Source organism: Protopterus annectens, chromosome 12.part0, assembly GCF_019279795.1.
Source record: "Protopterus annectens isolate FY-2018-M chromosome 12.part0, PAN1.0, whole genome shotgun sequence".
Classification (NCBI taxonomy): Eukaryota; Metazoa; Chordata; order Ceratodontiformes; family Protopteridae; genus Protopterus; species Protopterus annectens.
This window is the reverse complement of record NC_056746.1, coordinates 1,516,207,287-1,516,234,071: the sequence shown is the minus strand read 5'-3', so window position 1 is coordinate 1,516,234,071 and position 26,785 is coordinate 1,516,207,287. Positions and strand designations below refer to the sequence as shown.

General features: G+C 39.6%; 1 protein-coding gene across 1 annotated transcript in view; it reads left to right on the top strand.

The window, feature by feature from the left end:
- Positions 1-26,785, top strand: part of SEC14L1 (SEC14 like lipid binding 1) — a 1,962,612-nt gene that overhangs the window by 1,402,176 nt on the left and 533,651 nt on the right. The window contains exon 12 of the mRNA XM_044089037.1: positions 22,900-23,034. Coding sequence (XP_043944972.1) covers positions 22,900-23,034 — 135 coding nt within the window. The remainder of the gene's footprint in view (positions 1-22,899; positions 23,035-26,785) is intronic.

Sequence of the window (26,785 nt, the reverse complement as noted above, 5' to 3'; positions counted from 1 at the left end):
CTTCATTGGCTCTGCTTGACAGAGGATCAGTTAATTAATCAATGGGGTGGCGAAAGCCGACACCCTTTGGCTAGGCTTATAAATGCCCTCAGGCAGATAGCCTACTACCTATCTATGAACATAAACATAAATCAAATTTATAGGTCACATTTGAGTTGAATGGCTGGACTTTTAAGGGCTCTAGTGGTCGTTAGCCTACCATACACCTATGAATCTTGGAAAAAAACAATAAATTCTGGAACACACTTGTAAACCTTTTAAAGACCCAGTTGCCTTGTATTTCTTTATCTCCACCAGCAGATAAAAAATGTACTGGAGAGATATATTTATTACCCATTACAATGACATTTACAGTACTAGGCAAGAGAATAGAAACAAGCTGTAATAATAAACCATAAACAAACTATACAATAGAAGGAGGAAGCTACTAAATGATAGAACAACATTCCAAAAAGGGAAGGCATCACTGATCAGTATTAGCAAAAAACTACGGGCACTCATAAAATTGTCTAAGGCCAGCTTCGAGAGAAAAATTGCACAGGACACTAAGGATAATCACAAGGCTTTCTTTAGTTATGTTAGGAACCTGGGTGGTAATTCCCAGATATGCTCAGAATTATTCCAAAATGACAAAAAATACACTGAACCCACAGACATTGGCAACATCCTAGCTGACAGGTTCAGCGCAAACTTCTCTCCCCCCCCCCCTTCCCACCAAAAGGGCAAATATCTATCCCAGCAGAGTGCTGCCCCCCCTGACATCTCAGATGCTCAGGTAAGAGCCGCCCTCTCCAAAGCAAAAAACACAGCATCAGTGGGACCAGACGGTGTTCCGGGCTGCGTCCTACATGAACTCCAAGAAGAGCTAAACCCAAACATAAAACTACTGTTCAATCTCAGCCTTACTACAGGATATGTGCCCAAAGAGTGGCGTACAGCAACAGTGGTCCCTCTCCATAAAGGTGGTGCCTCAACGGATCCTGGAAACTATCGCCCCATAAGCCTGACTAGCTTGGTCTGCAAAGCTATGGAAAGGATCATCATGGATCTCATAAATAAAGATATTGGGGACCTACAGACACTGGATCCTACCCAGTTCGGCTTTGTTAAGGGCAGATCCTGCTTCTTAAACCTGGTTGATTTCTTTGAAACAGTCAACAAAGCCATTGACGAGGGGAAGGTGGTCCACACAGCCAACCTGGACCTTGCAAAAGCCTTCGATACAATACCCCACTCGGGCATTATAGATAAGCTCACCAGCTTAAATATAAACCCCTATGTCACTAGATGGATTGCAAACTGGCTCAAGGACAGAACCCACATGGTTAGAATTGCTGGAGCCATGTCAGACTCCAAACCAGTTACAAGTGGTGTTCCACAAGGCTCAGTCCTGGGACCTCTCTTCTTTCTCGGAGGTACAGGCCAACACGGAAGGACTGTGGCTGACCAAGTTCGCAGATGACTGCAAAGTGGGTGCCATAATCGACTCTCCAGCTGACACAAGCATCCTCCAAAAGGGCCTCATAGAAACAGACAACTGGTGCCAGAGCCATGGCCTCAAGCTAAATGCCAAAAAGTGTATAGTCATCCCCTTTGGCAAAAACAAAGTGCCCACAAATTACCACATAGGTGGTAATCCATTAAGTACAGAAGAAGTAATTAGGGATCTGGGGACCCAAGTTGATAGCAATCTCTTATTTGACAACCACGTGGCCAAAGTGATTAGAAAAACATTTTATATAGCCCACCTAATCATGAAGGGATTCACATCTAGATCAGGGGAGGTCATCGTGCCTCTTTACGCATCCCTCATCAGGCCCATAATTGAGTACAATGCCCCTTTTGGGATGTACCTTACCAGACACCTGCAGCAACTGGAAAGACCCCAAAAGTACCTCACCAAGAGGATCAAAGGGCTCAAACAGATGCCATATGCTGCCCGGTTAAAGAAACTCCAGCTCTACTCAGTGGCATACCGCCTGTTCAGAGGCGATCTGTGCCTGATGTATAAAGCCATGTCCAACCCGGAATTAATGGACATGCTGCACCTCAGAAAATCCAAATCCCATCGAGCTACGCACTCGAGAGACTTGAACCTCAGCACTGAAATAAATAGGACATGCTGGAGGGACAGATTCATAACCCAGAGGCTCCCTTCAGTCTGGAATAAAATCCCAGTCCAGGTTAGGCAGAGTCCCTCATTGACTCTCTTCAAGAGGAATCTTGATGAGTGGATGGGAGATCGTAGGTTTACCCCGGGTATCACTTCTGTGTCACTGTTAGACAGAGGCACAGTATACTAACCTCGAAAAAGGGCATAGCAAAATTAATTTAAAATGGGTGGCGAAAGCCAAACTCATTCTGGCTAGGCTTATAAATGCCCTAGGGCAGATAGCCTAGTATGAACCTATGAACCTATAATTCTAAGCATCAAGCTATATAACAGAAAAAATAAATTTATGCTGAGCAGTAACTTTCTTAATATATGTACTGATCAGTCCAGCTACATGTAACTGAGTGGAAGTAAAGTATAGCATTGTCAGGGAAAGAACAAACTTCTACAATAAATAAGGCTTTCGACTGTCCCTTATTTTGTGTAGTAAGCCATATACACTCTGGCTAGGCTTATAAATGCCCTAGGGCAGATAGCCTAGTATCAACCTATGAACCTAGTAAAAATTGTGATTTGAAGGAACAGACTTTAGCAATAAGCATACTTCCCAGCTGTCTCTAACTTTGTAGCAAGATATTGATTTTGCCCGTCTCCTGGCAAAATGTTTGATTTACTGGTAAATCAAATACAATAAATATAAATGCCGCTATAAGTCCAAAGGTTCACTCGTCAAGAAAAAGCCAGCTAAACAATTGTGAATACAATACACGAGTAGGAACCACCACGATGAAAAATAATATAGTGACTGCTGAATAAAATGTATTATATCAACTCATTTATTGTATAAAACAAAAGAAAAAGAACAGATGAGCGCTTTCGCGTACACACCAGTACGCTTCTTCAGATCTTAACATCTACATTTTACTGACCCCTTTTATACAAGAATTCAAATTCAAAATGCAATAATTAGTCAATTGAACAATTAAACAATTCATTAAAGATGCAGTACTGCAATGAGCGTTTTATAGCTTCCTGGTATCACTATTAGTTCTAATATCAAGAAACCTCAGCAAATAAATACACTAATAAATAAGTAGATAAATAAATAAGTGAGTAAATAAATGAATAAAAAGCCTTTACAATACTACCGTTCAAAAGGCAACAACTATATATTTCATAAAACTGAGGAATAAAAACAAATGCGTGTACAAATGCTTGCTTGCAGCAAACCATTAATATGTATTTGTGAAGCACGTATAGGAAGGATAAAAATGAAAATAAAAATAAGAATGTAAATAAGGTATAAAGGATGTAAAATACAAAATAAACGTTGCTGGATGACATATGAATATACATACCTTGTATACCATATTATTTCATATAGACTAATAATGAAGTCTATTGCTAAGTAAAAATAGATGTGTATGTACATATATATATATATATATATATATATATATATATATATATATGTGGGTATATATATGTATGTAGCTGTATAAATAAATACATAAATATATTCATCTATTTACTCACTTATTTATTTATCTACTTATTTATTAGTGTAGTTATTTGCTGAGGTTTCTTGATATTAGAACTAATAGTGATACCAGGCAGCTATAAAACGCTCATTGCAGTACTGCATCTTTAATGAATTGTTTAATTGTTCAATTGACTAATTAATTATTGCATTTTGAATTTGAATTCTTGTATAAAAGGGGTCAGTAAAATGTAGATGTTAAGATCTGAAGAAGCGTACTGGTGTGTATGCGAAAGCGCTCATCTGTTCTTTTTCTTTTGTTTTATACAGTAAATGAGTTGATGTAATACATTTTATTCAGCAGTCACTATATCATTTTTCATCGTGGTGGTTCCTACTCGTGTATGGTATTCACAATTACTGGTAAATCAGTAAGGATTACAGCCAATGACCAGTGCCATATATTAAAGGGTCATACTTCTTGCTCAGAACAGGCACAATGAGGGAAAGAATGGTGTTCAACTTTCCAAGAGAATTAGGGAAATATTTAAAATAGTTTGCAATGGTTAACTTGTTATGCTATCAGCTTTCATCAATTTTTAAAATAAAGAATTGAGAGCCACGAGGGAAGCAAGTGGTAAAGAATATTACAGTACCAATGTTGCTGCCAAGGTTCTGGCCCTTTTGTAAAACCTGTGATTTTCATTTCGGAGGATCACAGTTTGTCAACAGTAGCACACGTTGTTCTGAATGTGCATGCTTATGCAAAACTCATGACTTTGTAAAGTGTATTAGAAGAACTTTAAAAAAGGTTCTGTTAAAACTGCTTTGTTAAAAATTAATGTAAAAAGTAATTTGCTGCAGCAAAATCAATAGGCGCGTTGGCGCTTCAATCGCTACTGTAAAATCAGTATCGGCATTAATGTAAGAAGCTAATACTGTATTGCAACAATATTGTACCCTGACAGTTTATCAGTAACCCACAAAAACGTGGTCAAATACACTAAAATAATGTTAACAAGTTATTGACTTTACATCTGAAAGTGAACATTATTTCACATCCTTCTATTCTGTCAACACAGCAAATTACAGAAATTAACATTCAAAATGTGTGCCTGATTACTGTGAGCATTCTTGTATCTGTGTCTGGAGACAAGCGATTCAGAGCTCTGCAACTGATACCTGAAATAAGCTAATATTTGACAAGTTTTGCTACATATTATTTGCACCTTCAGAGAGTCTTTAGGTGAAGACTGCTAACTGATAAGACATTTCCCTTATCTTTGGAGAAAAGACACCAAGCGGCACCTGGACACTGGGCTTTGTAATATCGTTACCGTTGGTCCATAATGCCATACCCAAGAGTTGTGTATTTTTTGTTCAAAAATTGCAAGATGTAAAGTAAAGCCCCTTATTATATTTGATTTTTCAATATAGAACTATATTTAAATAACTGTCGCTTGTTTTGGACTTTTTTTCACCATCACTGTCTTACCGATTATTAAATAAAGAAGTTTAGAGTAATGAAGAAATGATCAATGCCTTTTGTACGATACCGGTATTGCTGGTAAGTTATGAAGGAAGCCATCTGTACAGAACGTTACAGAACTTGTTCTGCAGTTAGTGCTGCATTTAATGCTTTCTTTTTTGTCATTTAAAAACATGTTAACACAGCCTCGGTAATTTCATGTACATTCACCGAGAAGGACGAGCACAGTTGGAGCGTGACTAGATCGGAACCAAAGCCACATTGCTTCTGTTTTCCATAGGGAATGAAAACATTTGGGAAAGTTCAAGCATGGTGAGAATTAAAGAAGGGAGGGCAGAGAATGGGTGTGACTGATGACATCACACGGTGGGTGGTCTTACCTGGCAGAGCGGGACGCTCTGAAAGCAAAAACAGACTATTTACACAAAAAAGCAGCAGAAGAGTGCAGATTCAGTGAGATGGGTCCCCAGTACATTACTTAAAGTACACATTGGTGACAAAAAAATAGCGAAGTTTTCTGAAAGCTACAACATTGACACTCTCCCTTTAAGTTTGTGCGTGACGGCAGAAGTTTTTTTTTTAACCTCGTGAAGCCTTCCTGTCAATCTGAAGCTATAAAAGTGGGAGGGTGCTTACCCTTCCCCTTCTCTCTATTGTTTTGGTGCCCATCACTCAGAGACAGGGTGCCGAGAAGATAGCAAAATAATAAAATAAATGAATACATAAAAATGCGCCCTTTACGAGGCCAGCCTGTACGGCGCCTAGGTGGTCGTCTAGTTCGCCTATGCCTAAGGCCGGCCATGCATAGAAACATTTTCTTTGGAGTGGCCCTATCACTAGGATAATGCAACATTTTGAATGGGAATCCTGACAAGTCACTGACCAAAAAAAAAAGGTAATGATTTGCTTGAGGTTGGGGCCTCTAAATCAAAGTCTGTTCCCTCAGTCTTAGAAGTCTTCCTGAATGCTTTTCCTTCCATTTCTTCTTCTGGTTATTCCCAGCTTCCAGCTCTCCTAAAGCCTGATTGTTTGTTTTATAAGGTCCTTTGGACATGAAGTTTCATTACAAAAGCCCTGCAGTAGACCCTTCATTCTTCTCCATCTTCACTGAGAAGCCCACTAAGCTTTTTACCTGCAGTTAATGTATTGCCAGCAAATAGAAGATGGTATGGTCATGGACAGGTATGATAAAAATACCTACACCTCTGCCACCTTGGCCCTTAGAGCCCTTAATTATCAAACATGGATGACAAAATGCCTTTTGCCCATTCTAGGGGAGTTAAATAAAACTGTATAATTTAGAAGATTCTGAGTATAAGGCACAGGCCATGCTCATACTGTCAGGCTACACAAGTAGATAGGCATTCCGTTAAATGTAGCTATGGTGCTTCAGATGCTTTCTCCAGAGCTGCAGCCACTGGCTGTTTTCTACAGATTTGCCGGGCTTCATCTTTATTCCCTCCCCGAGGATATCAAGGTCAAGCTACTGGGTTCCCAGGGACCTATAGCTGAACATTTCTAAACGTTGCAGGAGAAAAGAAAAATAATGCCGGTTTGCAATCATCAGTCTGGAGATATCAAAGGAATCCTTCCAAGCCCACTTCCTTTGTCTATAGGGAGCAAAAGCCCACTTCCTTTGTCTATAGGGAGCAAAAGCTTCCAGCCCCCAGAAGGGAAGGAAGCAGCCAAGAAAAGATTTCATTAGAAACTTACCAAAGTATGTAAACCTGGAATATTGCTTTTTACTGGTAAACTATCCTCTAGCTGTCATTTGCCTGCCCCCTTCCATCCTTGGCCCAAAAACAACCTTTTCCAAAAGACTTTGACTCTGTTCCTCTCAGCTTGAGAATTCATCACTACAGACAAATGGGTCTTGTCCGTCATTCAACATGACTACAAAATGTCTGGGAAATAACTGCCCTGTTTGAAGGAAGTCCCCACCCCATCAGGTTCACGTCATCTCTTCTGTCATCCAGGACCTTTTCTTCCAGGAGACTGTAGAGCCTGTACTACCCCATGGCACACACACAGGTTTTTATTCGTGACACTTCCTGGTTCCAAGGTAAGAGGACACATGGAGGCCCATACCGGACATGTCTCACCCCAGCACCTTTCTGGAAGTGTCATCTTTCAAGATGATTTCCTTGCAAGCTCTGTTTCCTTTTTTTTTTTTTTTTTTAAACAAGCTTTTCTAGTACCTTTAGACTTGAAGGATGCATACCTGCACATCTTATTCACCCCACCTGCTGGAAATTCCTCAAGTTTTGTTTTTTTTTCATGTCATTTTAAGTTCTGTGCCTTATCCTTTGATCTGTATGTTACAACCAGTGTATTCACAAAGTGCCTTGCACCAGCCATTTGCAGAACCCAGAGGGTACAAATATTTCCCTACCTGTATGATCTTCTTATCCAGGCCTTCTCCCAAGACACTCTATGGCTACACCTCAGCTTCACTGTGTCTCTTCTGGATCAACTAGGTTTCACACTCAACCTCAATATGTCTTCTCTGTTCCTGTCCCAGGATCTTGTCTTTAAGTTGCAAACTGAATACCCTCTCTGTGGCAGCTTTTCTCCCTCAATTGAAAGGCATATCCTTGTCTAGCTGCCTCCAGTTCTTGCTTCCCATAGGTTCATCAGCAGAAATGTTAAGAGCTGTGGGCTACATGGCAGTCACAGTACCCATTTGTGCCATTCACCAGACTACATATGAGAACCTTCCAGTGGTACTTGAAATCCCAATGGACTTTCAAAGCTCTCTCTTCCCCTTTCTAAAGAAGAAGTTGGATTGGTGGATATCACAAATTCAGCTCAATGCAGAGCTTCCCTTTCACCCACCCAGGACCTCCATACAGATATATCAAATCTGCCTTGGGGTGCATGGATGGTCCCACAAGAGTTCAAGGCCAGTGGTCTCCCAAAGTGGTAACTGAGCACATCATTGCAAAGGAAATTACCTTTATTCAAGCCCTTCAGGTGTTCTGTTATCTCTGGAACCCAGGCCCTTCAGGATTTTAACAGATGACACCACAATCGTGGTATATCAACAAACCGGAATCACAAAATCTTACCAGCTGTGCAGGCTAGCTCTTCTGACATGGGACTACACAATTAAAACAAAATTGTAACTGCAGGCTGTTTACATCCTGCCAGAAGACAATGTCCTCGCAGATTCACTGAAAAGGTTCATAAATGGATGATGAGCGGAAAGGTCTTCCAGGATGTAGTACACAGTTGGGGTAAGCCTCAAATATATATTATTACCTCTCTCCATAGTAGACCACGCAATCTGCACTGCTCCAGAACCCCTTGTCTCCAGGACATAAGAATGGACACCATGTCATTTAACTGGGGGGGCGGGTGTCCCATTATTCCTTCCTCCTTACCCCTAATCCCTTGGAAAGGCTCTGCTGAAGATCCAGAGGGGCAAACTGAAAGTCTTGCTAATGACTCCCTCCTGGCTCAGGCAGTATTGGTTCCCCCTTCTTCACTTTGCCAGAGGCCATCACTACAAGTTACCCCAAAAAGTGGTCTTGTACAGAAAAAGGGCTCCCTAATGTACCCCAGACTGTAGACTCTTTGGGTGATAGAATCTTAATCCCTTTCAGACACCAATTTTCCAAGGACGTACTCCAGGAGCTCGAGGAGGCGAGAACACCTACCACTAGAAAACACTACATCTCCAAGTGGAAAAGATTTTCCATCTAGTGTCTTGAGAAGAATGAAGACATTTCAGGTGGTACTGTCATTTTTCTATATTGTGCGAGTTACAAAAGTGGACCAGCCTACTCCAAGATGCCCTCCTTTGCTTTCAGGTATTAAAGTCAAACAGTTTTTAAATGGCATCTATCACTAAACTCACTTAGGAGAGCCACTCGCTTTCCTGGGATCTGAACTTTGATTTGGAAAAACTTTCCACCTTTGGAAACAGCAGCTTCCACCTCGTTAAAATTCTGTACTTGGAAAATACTGGTTGCTCTTGCCTCTGCCAGAATAATTTCTGAGCTGCAAGCCTTAATGGCCATTCCTCCCTTCCTTATTTTCCATAATGCCAGGGTCGTCTTAAGGGCTAAACCCCTCCTTTTTATGCCAAAAGTAGTTAGAGTTGTCATTCAACCAAGAAATCTGACTAGCACGGTCCCCTTCCAGGAGGGAATGTTGAGTAACCTTGTCTTCTAACTGTAACTGGATGTCTAAATCCATTCATGGCAAGTCCTTGTCTTCACCCATGAAGGTGCAGTCTCCTCATTTGGAGGCTTTTTCAAAGGCATTGACTCCATGTTTGTTCTGGAAGTGACCTTCTATTCATCAGTTCACATCTGTACCAAACACTGCAGATGCATTCTCCAGATCTAGAACCCATTTTGCTAGATCTGCCCTGCTAGGACTGGTTGACATCTCTCCTGTTTCCATCTTATCCACCCTTAACCTTTTGTTTTGGGACTCACCCATCATTATTGGAATACTACAACACTGGTCCAAGGAGGGTTAAGAACATACCATAACAGTAGATGCCCTACTCATTACTGTTGCAGTATTGCATCCTTCCCTGCATCGCCCTTTCCGTCTTTTGTGGCCTGTCTATTCATTGTGGACCAAGTGGAGGGAATAGTTCCCTTCCCTCTTCTTTGCTGGACTAGTTATTTATAACTTTTGTACTTTGGTTCCTCTAAGGTCTCCTGACTCTAGATAATTTTACAATCTTAAGCTCATACATCCATTCATGTACTCCTCTGTCCATTGGTTGAAGTCATACATCTGACATATTGTGCATCAGAAGGTTTTGGCTTTGATAGCTGGATGTCCAGCTAACTCAGGCAGGATAACCCCATTGGTACTGGTGTACTGCAACATTGATCAGTAGGGCAGCTACTGTTATGTTAAGTTCTTACACAACCATACTTTTAATCCTAGTGGTACCCCATCTCCAAAATTGTTTGGACCACATATGTCAAATTTTGGAATACCAACTTAAAGATGTGGGAAAGTGTTTGTTTTCTGTTAAAAAAAAGACCAGTGAGGATGCATTTTAGTTTATATAGATTTATTCCTCCACATTCCTCCATCAAAAGGTAAGTTAACGTTTTCCTAAATTGTAGAGATACTAAACACTATTTGATACTTTTAATAATTTGATCTTCTGACAAGTAATCATGGTCTAGAGAATATAACCAACGTAAAAATTTTATTTTTTTAGCTATCAGTAATTCAGTAGGGCTCTGTCCTGAGGCCCCTCCTGTTTGGCATATACTTCTCAGAAGTACAGGCAAGCACGGAAGGGCTGTGGCTGACTAAGTTTGTGGACGACTGCAAACTGGGTGCTATAATAGAATCTCCGGCTGACATGGAGATCCTCCAGAAGGGCCTAAATGAGACTGATGCATGGTGTCAAAGCCATGGTCTAAAGCTAAATGCAAAAAAATGTGTAGTAATCCCCTTTGGAAAAAACAGAGTAACCACAAACTACAACATAGGAGGTAATCCCTTGAAATCTGAAGAAGAAATAAGGGATCTAGGGACCCAAGTAGATAGTCAGCTTTCCTTTGATAACCATGTTGCCAAAGTGGTTAGAAAATCCTTCTATGTGACCCATCTGATCACGAAAGGGTTTGCACCAAGATCTAAGGATGTAATGGTGCCCCTCTACTTTTCCCACATCAGACCCATTATTGAGTACAATGCACCAATTGGAATGTACCTGGCTAGACATCTCCAGCATCTCGAGAGACCCCAAAAGTACCTAACCAAGAGGATTACTGACCTCAAACAGTTGCCCTATGCAGCACGATTAAAAAAGCTAAGACTGTTCTCTGTTGCATACCGCTTTCTCAGAGGCGATCTCTGTCTAACGTACAGAGACATGTCCAACCCAGAATTGTTGAACATGCTCCATCTTAGCAAAACCAAATCTACTCGAACTACATGCTATAGGAATATAAACCTCAACACAACAATGAATAGAACATGCTGGAGGGATAGATTCCCTTCGCAGAGACTTCCCGTACTATGGAACAGCGTCCCGATCTACATAAGACAGAGTCCCTTACTATCACTCTTCAAGAGGAACCTTGATGAGTGGATGGGTAACAGAAAGTTCACACCAGGGATCACACCAACAGCGCTACTATATAGGGGCCAAGGGTACTAGCTGCTAGTACAAGGGTCTAGGGAACTACTAAAGGGGCGGTGAATACCACACAACGTGGCTGGGCTAATATATGCCTTCGGGCAGATAGGCCAGTACCAACCTATGAACCTAAAAGGAGGAATCTGAGTTAGGTAAGTTAACTTTGACTTATTAAAATTGGTCTTAATACCAGAATACATTTGTAGTCTAATTAAATTGTTTGAAAGAGCAACGTATCTACTGAGGGTACAGCTAGCAAAATGTGTGAGTAGGTTGCAAATTTAATACTAGAGTTAATTATAATAGGGGTTATTGCAGAATTAGCTTCTGTCATATTAAAAATTGGATTAACGGATAATAAAAATAATGTAGGGAATAAAGGACAACCCTGACAGACTCTGTTCTTTTGTTCCAGTTTAGTAGTTTAGTTGGTAAATTTAGTTTTTTAGGATATGTGTAAAATAGGAGCTCCTAATGGAATCAAGTGCTTTCTGTGCATCTAAGAAATTAAAGGAAAAATAAATTTGTTGTAATGCTAAAATGAAATAAAACAACTTGAAAATTATGGATTGCTGTCTGCATTTTCTTAAAAAGAACAAATACGACTTGATTATGTAACTACAGACTAATTTTTGATAATATTCTACTAACTAATTAGCTAATGGTTTATAATCCTTATTCAGTAATGCTGTAAGGGTAATACATTTGTGGATCATAACTATCCTTTTATGTTTTTTAGAATGTTTATCTAAAGAAAAAAGTGCAGTATCTAAGGGCGAATTAGTTATAGCTTCTTAAGTAAGTTATAAAATTTCATGTACTAATTCTTAGAAAGTCTTATAAAAGTTTTATTGTAACTACATCCAATCCTGGAGCTTTATTATTATGGAAAGAATCAATTGCATATTTATTAATTGAATAGAAAGGGTTATTTCAGAAAGATCTAAGTGGAAATAAGCTTTTCTAGTTGATCTGATTTAATGTTATATTGTTTGGAATAAATACTGTTGTATTGCAAAACAATATCTAAAATTCTTAAGTTCAAAAGTTAAACCATTAGGTGTTTTAAGACTTGTAATTACTTTTAGAATTCTAGTAAATGAACTGTATAATTTTGCACCACTGTATTTTATTTATTATTTATTTAACATTTGTTTACCAGGAAAATCCGACAGGGACAGAGTTCATTTTCATTGGAGGCCCGTGGAGAAGCACTCCAAACGTATATGTTTTGGAATGTGGGAGGAAACCACGTGAATGCAGGGAGGGCATGTAGACTCCGCATACCCCAGCTGAGACTCAAACTGGAGAACCTCTTGCTGTGAGGCGACAACACTAACCACTGCACTACTGTGTCATCCCAATCGTCCTTGATTAATTCGTTCTTCTCTACCTAGTTCTTTACAAGTACTGGCCAAATTTGTAAATATTTTGCCTTTGATGAAGTATATTTTTCATACTTCACCAAAACTAGCTCATCAAGTGAAGACAGCTGTTCCAATATGTTGTCTTTAATTTTTTTTAATTACCGAGTTTCTCTACGTGGGCTATTTGAAATAGTATGCCTGCAATATAGACCTTAAATTCTGCTCATTTATGCACATGATATGGTTCTAAAGAATAGTTTGCTACACAGAAATCATTAATTGCAAACCTGCTTCTATCGTAATTTTTTCCAAAGATCCTTTTATCTAAATAATAAGCCCCTTTAGAAAAATGCAAGTATGCACTAGCTTTAACAAGGAAAGGGGTGTGATCAGATAACTTTTGTGGCAGAATCATCTTTAAATTTATTAAATAAGTCAAAATGAAGTCATAGTCTGAGCAAGCTTTTTATGCTTTGGAGATAAATGTGCAAAACATTGTAATGAAGGATATTTAAAATGTCATAAATCCACCAGGTCAAAACTTCTGAATAACCTCTTTAGTATTTTCCAATAAGATCATCTGATATAAGGAAATGTATTAAAGTCACATGCAAATATCTAAGAGATGGTATCTTCTAACCCATTACCGATGGATTTTCTGCACATCAGCAAGTTAAACAGCATCAGAAATACTCTGTCTAGGGATCTAAACCTCTTCTGCAACAGTAGAGCTGTTTGCACAGAGCGGTGTGCCTCACAGAGGATACTGCTGCTCTAGAACAGACTCCCCATCCACATAAACCAAGTTCATCCCTGTCCACATTCAAGTACAACTTGGCTCTATGGATTGGCAACAGAAAATGTATCCCAGAACTGCCCGCTGTATTATTAATGGACTGGCAGCTCTTAATGATTATCCTATATCCCTTCAAATTATCTGTGGTGTGATCCCAGTTATTCTCATTAGGGGTAATATACAGTTATTGACCAATGAATGGGTAAGGCCAATCTCTAACCATACGAGATATGGTAATTCAAGCACAAAAAGGAGAACTGGCTAGGCTTAAAATGGCACGCAAGGGCAGCTAGCCTAGTACTCACCTATGATTCTATAAAACTATATGCTTGCCATTCAAATGTAGCAGGCCTGTGTCTGTTATAACATCACTGTACACTGTGAAAGGAGCATATATTGACCTAGTAGTTAATAACAGTATTTAGTAGCTGTATGTAAGTTTGAATGCTGTTAATGATGAGAGAACATAATGGTTTGTTAATGTGAGATGTACCTCTTTTAGCTAAACCGAATAAATGAAAAATGTTAAATTAGTTTTAGTAAACCATTTCTCTTGTTGGCATTATTCACTTCATTAATATGAATTGAATATATATTCATATTTTAATTTAAACTTTAGTCTGTGATTATATGAGATGGACCCAGCAGTGAGAAGAAAGCCATTGGGAAAATAAGTAAAGGATTCACAAATTCAGTGATATAACTGGTAAGGTAATTAAGAAAGATTAGCCTTATTTGCAAATTATATTATTTTATCATAGATAAATCCAATAAAGGACATTTTGGTGTTTTAGAACACTTTGAGACAGTTTAAAAATTTTAAGGGTATAAAATAAGGGTAAAACAATGATCCCACTTACAAATTGGTTCAGCAATGCCCACGGGATGTTATAGCATGTAAGGCGCTAAGTGGGAAGAGAACAAAAATATAATATAAAAATTGAGAAGATGGGAGCTCTTGACTATGACTATGCATAGTAAGGTACAAACAGTGAAAATGTTTCTAGTACCTTCAGTATTATATACAGATCAGACCTATTTTAACAAGAGAAGTTGTGGACCGTAATTAATAAAGAACTGAATGAAGTTATTTGGGAGGGAAAGAAGACAAAACTTAAATGGGATAAGTTGTTACTCTCCATAGAATAAGGTGGTTTAGGATTACCAGTTTTGAAGAGATACTTTAAAGGAGAAAAATAGGATTTTGGATGCAGTCCCTTAAGAAGAGTAATAACTGTATAAAATATTACATTTATGAGATAGAAAGTATTTTAAGAAGCAAATCAACATGGGAATGAAGAAAGAAAATTTTACCAATAGAGATGGCTGCAAGTAGGGTATAAAAATAGGCAAGAAGGGTTGGAATTTAATGGAGAAAACTAACAAAAGAGCCAAAGTATTTTAATCAAATACCTACAGACGGAAATATAATAGAGTGGAACGAGGCCAAACAGACATTTGGATTGCAAGTTGGAAACTCTACCATTGTTTGCCAAGAGAATAGAAGGAGAGAGAAAGGAACAGGGAATGCTAAGTGAGACAACGGCCTTGTATGAGTTTTTAGTTGAGTCTTGAACAGAAGCTGCTCTTTAAAAGAAAAAAAAAAGTTGATTAGTAGTGCATGTAACATAATGCATGATAAGTGTAAAAGTCGATTAGAAGAGTTTAGAAACAATTTGGAAATGAGAATGGAAAGGCAACATACAAAGGAACAGTGGGAGGATATTTTTATGGCTGTCAGGTATGTGACCGGTCTGGAAGTTTTAGAATATTTGCATAGGAGTGTTTGCATAATTATGTTTATAACCCAAGCAGACTTCAGAGAATTTTTCCTCTAGTAGTTAGTAAAGCTTAGATGTTTGATGAGCAAGGGAGACGCAATTGGAAACTTGTATTTTTGTAATATAAGCAAGTTGGCAGAATTTAAAAATTCCCTACAGGGTACTTTGTCAGAAATGTTGGGGGGTGGGCAAGTTACTGTAATTAAATGATTCTTTTGAGCTGGGCCATAGAAACTGTATTGTGTAGAGTGTGTAAGATCTTATTAGGCTTAATGCTGTTGGCTGCCAAAAAAGCAGTTATTAGAAAACTGAAATCTAAACCAACTGAAATCAAAATATTGAATGTTAATGAGATAAACATAATTGGAGGTGGAAACGTTAGAAAAGAGAAGGATCAAATTTTATATAGAAATTAAATTTATGGAAACAATACATGCAGAATAATGTTGCGGAGTGAAAATTCAAAGAATCCAATACTTCAGCAATTTGTAAAATACTGGATTTGCATTATACATTTTTTCTTTAATAATCATTCATTCCAAAACTGTGCAACGTTGAAAGAGTGTTATATTTGCTGTATGTTCATATTTGTCTTGTCTGAATAGAATCTGTCAGGAATTCTGACCAACCCTTCATGTATTATTAGGGCAGTAAGACAGGTTGTCATATGTCGAAACAAACCATATCCAAATGAATTTCATTGGCTGTATTGTTTTGTTGTTTCTTTCATTGGAAAATCCTCTCTGGGTGGGTCAGAGTACATTCTACTAGAGCAGATGTTCTTCGTGTTTCACTGTTGCAGTCATTACATTTGGGTAATCTGCTGGCAGGTTGCACTCAGTCAGCCTGATTAACAAAGCCTTGGGTCCTGCATTGGTTGCTGTCACTTTTTCCATGATGTCAGGTCATCAGGGATATAAAACATGCAGCCAACACCATTACATCAGTCTTTCTTGCCGCGCGGTGCCCAAAGCAGAAGCAGTTTGCAAGTGCCGGTCGGCTGACTCCTGAAATTTTCGTTTTCGAGATTCAGAACCAAAGTCTTCAAGTAAAAGCTAAGTACCCTGTTGGGGAAAATTTTTCTTGCTCCTTACTGATGTCAGTAAAAGTTAATAATTGCATTACTTGTGGGAAGCAAATACCTCATAAGGATTTTCATTTGTACTATATTCCTTGCCTAGGCCCTGACCACAATGTACCTTGCTGTCGATTTTGTGCTAAATTTAACACACGATTAAACGTCAGTGTATTTTTGCTTCTAAATATTTTGGCTCAAGATTTAATTATCCAGAAATGTCAGTTAGCAATCCGACTACCAGAATACCTAAAAAACACAAAGAAAAAGACAGACCGTCGAGGTCCAAAACTGACAACAAAGCTTCTCCTAAGCCAGTCGCCAGTTCGCCGGTACTCAGTGAGGTGCTTTCATAGCCCCTGATACCTGCTACTTCTGATTCGCAGGCCTCTACTGAGACCCATTTGGAGTCCGGTATGCCGGAAGATGCTTCAAGTATGGAACCCGCGGATGTCTCTACCTTAGATGGGTCTGGAGCCGCTGTGCAGGCACCGGCTTCTGAGGGTGTTTTCATGCTTACAGATTTGTATATTAGACCAACGCCATCTTCAAAACTAAAGCCAAAATCTAAATCTGTGTCTAAAAAACCGACGCCTGGGCCACATGTGCAGGCCCCTATGCCTAAAAAACAAATGATCAAAATGGCTGAAGATTTAATTACTCTGCTCAGGGTAGCCAACCCCCTCCTTCTAAGAGGCCTAGGCAAGACATTGATTATGAATCTTCTGAACAGGATTCTATTTCTTTTGACTCTTCTAATGAACAGGATTTGTCTGTTCCTACTTATGAGGACTCTGATGCAGAAGATTCCATTCCTTCTGCTTCTCTCCCTGAGGATTTTTCTTTTGGGGAAACTTTACATACCTTAAGAGAACATTTCCACTGGGAAAGTCAGGATTTCTCTGAATCTAAAAAGAGACTTAGGGATTTTCTTCTTCTTCCTCAGCATAGGCCTTTGGCTATACCTCCTGTTCTAGACATTGTTGATGTTTTTTTCAGAATCTAGTATGGCTCCTGATTGTCTGCCTCTGGCTCCTTGTAAGCCAGACAGATACTACAGGGTTCCTGACTCCCATAAATTTATTTTCAAAAATCCTATTGCTGATCCTGAAACCATTTCTCAGGGTCCCAAGGGCATTAAGGCCTCTACTGCTAAAAATCCTACCCCTTCTGATAGAGTTTCCAGGGCGCTGGATAGATGGGGTAAGAAGGTTTACACTTCTGCAACCTTGGCAATCAGGGCTTTAAACTGTCAATTTCATATGCTTAAATATCAACAGCATATCATGGGACTACATAAACAGAAAATGATGTTAATCTCTGACTGTGTGGAAAATAAAGATTTATATGATTTATTACATTCAGCTGAACAAGTTGGAAAACATATTTTGCAATGTGGTTTTGATTCCTTGGAGGCGGGCTGCTGTAACTGGATCTGTGCTAAAAAGGCATGCTTGGCTCAAAGAGCAAACTCTGCCCTGACCATGTTAAATCAAAATTGTTGGATGCTCCTTTACAACAGGACCATCTCTTTGGTAATAAGGCTGAATAAGTGTTAAAAAAGACGGAAGATAAAGCTAAATCTATGCAACCTCCACAATTTAGTAGGCACTGGCCTACTAAGAACTGGTCCTTTCTAGTCCCTTCGAGAGCCACTCAAGTCAAATCCAGACATTCCAAAGGCTCCAGGTTTTAGTCACAAGGAACTTTTAGAACAAAACAATGGGGTGCCTCCATCTCCAAATCTGGAAACAACAAAGCACCTCCCTATGGTAAACAGTCTCAATGACTTCCCTCTACAATCACCAAGCACTTACCTTTTAGCCGCCCCTTTGGGGGGAAAACTGGCACTTCATGCACGAAACTGGCAACTTATTACCCAGGACAAATGGGTTTTAAATGTAGTATCCCAGGGGTACAGATTTCATTTCCACATGTTGCCAATCCCAAACGGATGGCCAGACCTGCCCCCAAATCAGTGTGCAGAGGCCCAGAAACAAGTTCTGTCCCTCATGAACATGGGGGCTATTCAACCAGTACCAGAAGAGGAAAAGGGACAAGGTTTCTATTCAAGACTTTTCCTGGTACCAAGAAAAGACAAATCATGGCGTCCAATTCTGGACTTATCCACTCTAAACACATTTCTGGACATTCCAAAATTCAAGATGCTGACTCTTCAACAGTTACTACCTATGCTAGGCAAAGATGCCTAGTTGGTAACTCTAGACTTAAAAGAGGCTTACCTGCATATCCCAATCAGGGAATCTCACAGAAGTTACCTCCGCCTCAAAGCAGGCTACTTGCATTACCAGTTCTCTGCACTGCCCTTTGGCTTATCTACTGCTCCCAGGGTCTTCACAAAGTGCCTGGCTCCAGTAATTGCATTTTGCAGGCAAAGAAATATTCAAATATATCCATACCTGGACGATTGTCTAATTCAGGCAGAAAAGAAGGGCATTCTTCTAAAGCATCTGGCGTTTGTAACAAGGGTTCTAACTTGTCTAGGGTACACCATAAACGAAAAGAAATCACAACTGGTACCCTCTCAAAAAATTACATTCCTGGGTGCAAGCTTGAATACAACTGCCCAGATGACTTACCTTATGCCAGAAAAGCAAATTAAATTTCTGACTTACTTCAAACAGGTGGCCACAAAAACCCTGCTATCTGCAAGACAAATTCTGCAAGTCTTGGGGTTCATGGCCTCCTGCATTCTTCTAATTCCATATGCAAGACTGCATATGAGGAAACTTCAGTGGTACTTAAAAAGTTTATGGCATCAACATTGTCACAGCCTGGAAACAATGATTCCTATCTCACCTTGCCTGCAACTACAGTTCCTATGGTGGGCAGAAGCCTGCCTCCAAAACAAAGGACTGCCATTCACTCCACCCCCTGAGGAACAAACCCTAATTACAGACTCATCAGACTATGCTTGGCGGGCTCATCTGGCAGGAAAGTGAATTCAGGGTAAATGGAGCCCAAATCAAATGCACCTTCATATCAGTCAGAAAGAGATGCTAGCTGTACAGAATGCACTGACAGCCTTCAAGGACTACCTTCATCCAGGACAATTAAATAAGGACAGACAACACCACAGTTATGTGGTACATAAACAAGCAGGGGGGTTCACATTCCTACCCCCTTTGCAGACTAGCCTTGGCATTGTAGAACACTGCCTTGACCTACCAAATGCAACTACAAGCTCAATTCCTGCCAGGAAAGCTAAATTCTCTGGCAGACGAACTAAGCAGAAATCTTATGGACCCACACGAATGGAAACTGGAACCACAAATTTTCAACATGTTGACACGCAAATGGGGGGAGTCCAGACATAGTTCTGGGGTGAGGCAAAAAGATCCATCAGTTGGACAAATTCTGCACAAGAATTCATCACAAAAAAGCTTGGAAAGTGGATGCTGCATCAGTCTATGCTTTTCCCCCTCTGCCTCTGCTCTCCAAAATTCTACTAAAAGTCAGGACAAACCAAAAATGATTCTGATTGCTCCAGACTGGCCTTGCCAACACTGATACCCACTCCTGTGCAATGTGTCACATGTTCTTCCGTGGCACCTGCCTCAGACACTTTACCTACTGTGTCAGCAGAACTACCAAATTCTGCACACTCAGCTCCAAACTTTGAATCTTGCAGCGTGGCTAATCATCTAATTTCACCCTTGGCATCCCTCAGCAAACCTGTGATGGATGTCATTTTGGAGGCTAGAAGGCTTAGTACTAGAACATCTTACGCTGACAAATGGAAAAGATTCTGTGCCTGGAACCAATCACAAGTAATAAGCATAACAATGCCCAATATTCCTCAGATTCCGCAGTACTTAACTGAGATGCTTCACAATGGCCTATTTTTTTCTTCCTTAAAAATCCATGCCTCTGCCATTTTAGCTCATTACAACACAGAACCTGCCCTCTTCTCTCATCCTCTGTTAAAGCAGTATCTCAGAGGGGCCAAAAACTTAAGACCTCCCAGGAGAGCGCCAACCTCTGCATGGGACCTCAATTTCATTTTGAAAAAACTCACTCTCCCTCCTTTTGAGCCAGCTGCTACTGCAGACCTAACATTTCTGTCCTGGAAAACAGCTTTTCTTTTAGCAGTCACTTCAGCTAGAAGGATTTCTGAATTACAGGCTCTTATGGCAGTGGAGCCTTTCATTATTTTTCATGCGGACAGGGTATGTCTCAGGACCAATCCATCTTTCATGCCTAAGGTGGTATCCAGTGTGGCTCTTAATCAGACCATTCATCTGCCAACTTTCTTTCCCAATCCACAGAGCAAGGGAGAGCAGATTCTGCATTCATTGGATGTACTGTACACAGACAACTTAGATTCTACTTAAACAGGACAAAACTTCTAAGAAAATCTGAACTACTATTGGTGGCATTTGCTGCATGGGCAGAGGGAAAGGCTATTTCAAAGCAGACTATTTCCAAATGGATAAGCCATTGTATTAATTTCTGCTATATGCACCATGGTAAACCTATCCCCAAGGGGGATCAGATCTCATTCCACCAGGGCTGCATCTACTTCTACGGCCTTTCTCAGAGGGGTTCCTACCAGAGACATTCTAGAAGCTGCTACCTGGAGCTCAGTTCATACGTTCACCAAACATTACCATTTACCTCTCTTCCCTAAATCCAGAGCTGGCCTTGCCACTGCCATCCTGCAGGGCTTTATAGCTTCTCCTAATGCTGTATAAATCCATCCTCCCAACCATAGCTTTAGGAATCTACCCAAATGTAATGACTGCAACAGTGAAACACGAAGAACATAGTACAGTTGTGTACACTTACCATAAATGTAGATGTTCAAGTGTATTCACTGTTGCAGTCCTGGTTACCCACCCTCCAGCCCCCTGTTTTTTCTCTTACTATACCTCTTCTTTCTTTTACTATGCTTAATAGCCTTTTTGGTGTATTTGCTTTTGTTTGGAGGTATATTTTTTGTTTTAAATTATATACTTATATATATATATATTTTTTTTTTTTTTGCTTCCCATTTGGAGGGCACCTGACATCTGGGGTAAGAAAAACTGATGTAATGGTGTCAGCTGCATGTTTTATACCCTTGACGACCTGACGTCATGGAATAAGGAACAGCAACCAATGTAGGACCCAAGACTTTGTTAATCAGGCCGACTGAGGGCAACCTGCCAGTAGATTACCCAAATGTAATGACTGCAGCAGTGAATACACTCTAACATCTACATTTATGGTAAGTGTACACAACTGTACTTTGCCTCTTCTCATGCCCTTTTCAGTAGTTTGCATTCAAAGCCTAATTTAAAAGCAGTCACTTGGTCCTCCATACACACTTTCACCAACCATTACAAAACAGATGTTCTTTCAGGGCCTGAAATGATTTTGCATACAAGGTTTAATGGACAGTTCTATGTCTCGCTCATCCTCTCAGTCTAAAAACAATGGGAATCTTCCAATATTTAAGCAATACCATAACAGTAGTCAGTCAAGGGGCGTAATACAGTTGTGAAAGAACTTGCTGTAACAGTAGATATTGCACTATATATACCCTCCCTCCTTTCCCCTTTCTATAGATATTTTTCTGTTGTTCTTTGGCCAAGGTGAACCTGCTATTTTCTCCCCACTTTCTGTTGACATGATGCTGGTTCCTTTTTCATTTTTTGTCTCATTACTAGAATTAGAAGGGCTGTAGACATCTGCCACAGTATCTGGGTTATCTGTGACAGATGAATGCCAAATAAGCTGAAAATTAAGATGTACACAGCAATAGTGCAGCCAGCACTGCTGTATGGTACAGAAACATAAGCAGTGAATGCAGAGCAGTTGAGGAAGGAAGAGTTGGTAGTGATGAACTGCCTGAGAAGTGGTAGAATGCATACTGTGGGGACAGACCATGAAATGAAAACATCAGAACAGAAGCCCATGTAGTTCCAATTGCTGAGAAGGTCAAAAAGAATAGGTTATAGTGGTTTGTACACATGAGCAGGAAGGCAGAAGACAGTCTCGGGTGAAGATGATTAGTGACAGACCGGAAGAAGGCAAATGGAAGCAAGGGTGTCTAGCAAAGAGGTGAATGGATTATGTGAAGTAAGACCTGTTAAGCATGACTGTCGAAAGTAGGAGAGTGGCATTGAATTGATAGTGGTGGCAACAGTTGATGAGACGCACCCTGGTCCTGTGTAAAGGGAGTTGATGTTGACCACTGTACTGGGCAAGAAAGTTCTGAGAAATGTTGAGCTCATACATCTGTTTTATATTAGCATTTTTTCTCATGTCTGGGTCATGCGATGGACATGTGGAACAAGAGCAATGTGCCATCGTTTTGGTATAGTGGCTGGGCATAAAGTATCCCTTGTAGGATCTCCCCTATATGCAAGCAATACTGCAACAGTGATCTATTTAGACCTCTACTGTTAAGGTAAGCCCTTGTGCAGCTGTGAATTTTTTGTGTAGCTGTAATGTAAAATCAATTGCATTGTTAAATGCCTGCAAAGAACTGGGCTTTTATTTATTTATTTTTTTTGTTTACACCTTTGCAGGTCATGACTAAATGTATGCATTTGAATTAGCCCACTTAAGTAAAAAAAAATAAAAACTGTTTCATAGACAGGATTATTGTGTTTTGGTAAAGTAATTCATTTTAGCATTAAAACAGAACATTTTAATTTCATGCATAGGTCAGTCCATTCATTGATGAGAATACTAGGAAGAAGTTTCTAATCTACGCAGGGAATGATTATCAGGGGCCTGGAGGGCTAGTAGACTACATCGATAAAGAAATCATTCCTGACTTCCTTGGTGGGGAATGCATGGTAAGTTAAGAAATTTAAATCTTGCATCATACTGCCGTGCATTATTTGCCTCTCTGCCTTTAAGTTTGTATCCTTTTAGAATGTCAGAAACAAAAGATTTTTTTTAATCGCCCTGTCCATGCACTACCTGTTACTGTGCTTTGTGACTTACACTCATGCTCAGATTTAGATCCCTTATTTGCTTCTTACTGAGAACCCCAGACATATCCTTTCGCCTGAAGGGTCCCCTGATTCCTTAGGGAGATGATCTTACAGTATGCCTTGAATTAGTTTAAGGAAGCAAGGGGCCTAATGGAGAATTTCATTTGTGAAACTGTGGAAGCATTTATGAGTATAGTGGCAGGGTTCAAATCCCTAGCAGGAGGAGTGACTAGTGCACTGACTTGTTACCACCACCAGTCTTGATATGATGATTTGTGAGACTCCTGATTTCTACCAGAGGTTGCACAGTCATTGTACATCCTCCTGGAAGAGGAGACTTGGCTCCTGGACACTTTATCTCACTTTTCCCTGGCCAGCAGTGCCAGTAACCTCTGTCATTGGGCTGGCTCCGTATTTTCTGTCTTTGGGGTGTTGGCTGGTGCATATCTTTGTAGCTTTTCTTTATGCAGACACGAATTCAATTTTATATTGGTTTGCTGTCCAGTATTTTAGTACATAACTTGATCACCAGCATCAGATCTAACATCAGGGACTTTCATTTTTAGGTTCATAGTTGAATTCCTCCTTTCTTCCAGTCGGAATTTGAAAAATTTCAAGATCATGCCATGCTCAAGCATATGCACACACCTGCCTCAGTTTACACCACAATGTCAAATGCATGAAACATATGAGCACTCATTCCCAAATTGTGTTTTTTTTTTAACCTCTTCCCCATTACAGTTCAAATGCCACAGCTGCTAATGTCAGCAAAGTTTCTGCTTTCACAGTCCTTGTACAGATGATGTGTCCTTGTTGATATTTTATAATTAGGCAAGATCTTGCACCAGCATTTCTTTCTGCCTTGTAGTAGAGCACAGTGCTAATAAGCTTCATTCCTCATCCATCATGGCAGGTATTTATTTTCTTAATAGAAGTCTTTGCTAATCCAACAAGAGGACAACATTCTGAATCCTGTCCTGAAAACTATGACCTTCCAGCATAGAGGATAGAATTTAAAGTTCTACAGCCTTGCTTGAAAACTGAATCTCAAAGTGAGCACTAGAGTTGTAATGAATAGCGGATCTTTTATTTACTAGTTTTAAGTATTTTAAAAGAAGTTAAAATAAAACAACATGGAGAAAGTGGGAAGTATCTGTTTGGCATTTGTTTCACAGACCATGACAGAATGGCTGGGTTTTCACAATGGTCTATAACAAGTTTCTTAGACTTAAGACTTCCAAGAAGACACCTCTCCTCCTTGGCTTAATTTTAGCTCAGTTTGAATAAGAAAATTCAGCAGAGCTGAAACATATCCCATTGGAGATGGCACTTTTTTGTCACTTTTACTTCATGCAAAAGTTTCCAAGTTACAAGTTCTCATTTGTAAATCTCAATTGGTGTGGTGTCATTCAAAACAAAGTAATCTTTTATGGCTTTAGTATTTTCTGAAATGATTAAGTTCATTCCGTTTCAAAATGACAGCACCGCCTACATCTCTTGGATGTTCACAGACCACTGAGTTACTATACAAGGTTGAGTAAAGACTTAATGATGACTCAAGTGTTTGTGTCTTTTGAAAAAGGGAATAAAATGTACTTGTAAATAGACTCCCAAATGTATGGAATGTTTTATTTTTTCTGTGGTAAGTACAGTAAAACCTATTGTAGGACAGCAATCACATTAGCTTCTTTCCAAAGTACTTCTGTGCAGGATGTTTTGGAAGCTGCACTTGAATTACCATTTATGCGAAAATGTGCAGTATCCCTGAACAAAGGAAGTTCTTTGTCTTAGATATGTAATTGTATTTCTTTTTTTTTTTAAACACCTTTATTAAATTATCACTTGAGACATAGGCACATATACATCAATTGAAAAGAAAACAAACCATATTAGTATTTTTCATGTACGCACATTGTACATTGCATTTGTGTTTGTCTTTTATAACACCTGTTATTCAAGCCAACATATTATATAAATTATTAAACTCCTACCTACCTTTAAAACTCACTCCTCCTCCTGAACATTACTCTGCATGTATTGTTCCCACATATTCCATTTATTTCTATATAATTTGTTCCATCTCTTTTCTAAAGATCCCACTTCTAATTAATCTCTTTTATAATTATCAAAGCTTCAAATACAGTTGGTCTGGGTTTTGATTTCCATTTTCTAGTAATTCCTTTTTTGACAGCCATTAAAATTAAATGTAAGGCCTTACTTTGTCTAGGAAATTTAGATTGTGTCTCAGTGAAAAAAAAATTCTTGGTTACAGCCATTTTCTCCCACAATTTTTTTGACAGAATATTTTCTTGGGATTTTTTTTAAATCTGCCAACTCACTCCCAGAAATATATTCACAGTTACCTCTTAGTTTTCCATTACACCTCCAACATTTGCTGTCTATCTAAGGAAAAATTCTTTGAAGTCTCCTTGGGGTTTGAAAATGCCTATGCAAATACTTCCAAACAAATGCCTAAACCTGCTGAACTGTTGTTGCAGCCATACCTATGACTTCCCATTGTTCCCTTGTAAATTTTTTCAGTCTCTGTTTCCAGTCTTTTCTAACCTGTTCTTAATGATTCTTATAGTTTTCATGCAGTATTTTATATCCATACTAATGTATCCTTTTCTTAACAGCAGCTTCTGTTCTAAATTTAACTAAAACTGTACCGGAGCAGATCTTTCACTTAGGGGATGTTCTTCTTCTTTCACTGTTGCAGTCATAACATTTGGGTTATCTGCCTGCAGGTACCCCTCAGCCGACCTGAATACCAGAGTCTTTGGATTTCTGCATCAGATGCTGTCGCTTCTTCCTTGACGTCAGGTTGTTGGGGGTATAAAACATGCAGCCAACACCATTACATCAGTCTTTCTTACCGCGCGGTGCCTGAAGCAGAAGCAGTTTGCAAGTGCTGATCGGCCGACTACTGAAATTTTCATTTTCGAGTTTCAGACCCGAAGTCTTCAAAAAAGCTAAGTACCCTGTTGGGGATCCTTTTTCTTGCTCTAATTGATGTCAGTAAAAGTTAACAATTGTCTTATCTGTGGAAAGCAAATACCTCATAAAGATTTTCATTCTTACTGCATCCCCGGTTTACGCCCAGACCACAACGTCCCTCATCGGTTTTGTGCCTTGTTCAACACCCGAACTGTTCGTCGTTGGGCTATTTTTGAAGCTAATTACTTTCATACTCGATCTGTGTACTCCAAAATGGCTTCGTTAAGCCATCTGACTACTGATTTTTCAAAAAAACTGTAAGGATAAAGACAGACTGCATAGGTCCAAAACTGCAGACGACGCTTCCATTAAGCTAGTCACCAGACTGCCAGTGCTCAGTGAGGCGCTTTCGCATCCCCTCTGATACCCACTACTTCAGATTCGCAGGCATCTACTGAGACCCATTTGGAGTCCAGTATGCAGCCAGATGCTTCTTCGACTATGGAACCTGTGGATGTCTCTACCTTGGATGGGTCCAGAGATGCTGTGCAGGCACCGGCTTTTGAGGGTGTATTCAGGCCTACAGACCTTCATATTAAACCAACACCATTTTCATCCAGGCCAAAAACTCGTACTACACCTAGAAAACCTATGACCAAACCGCAGGCTAAGG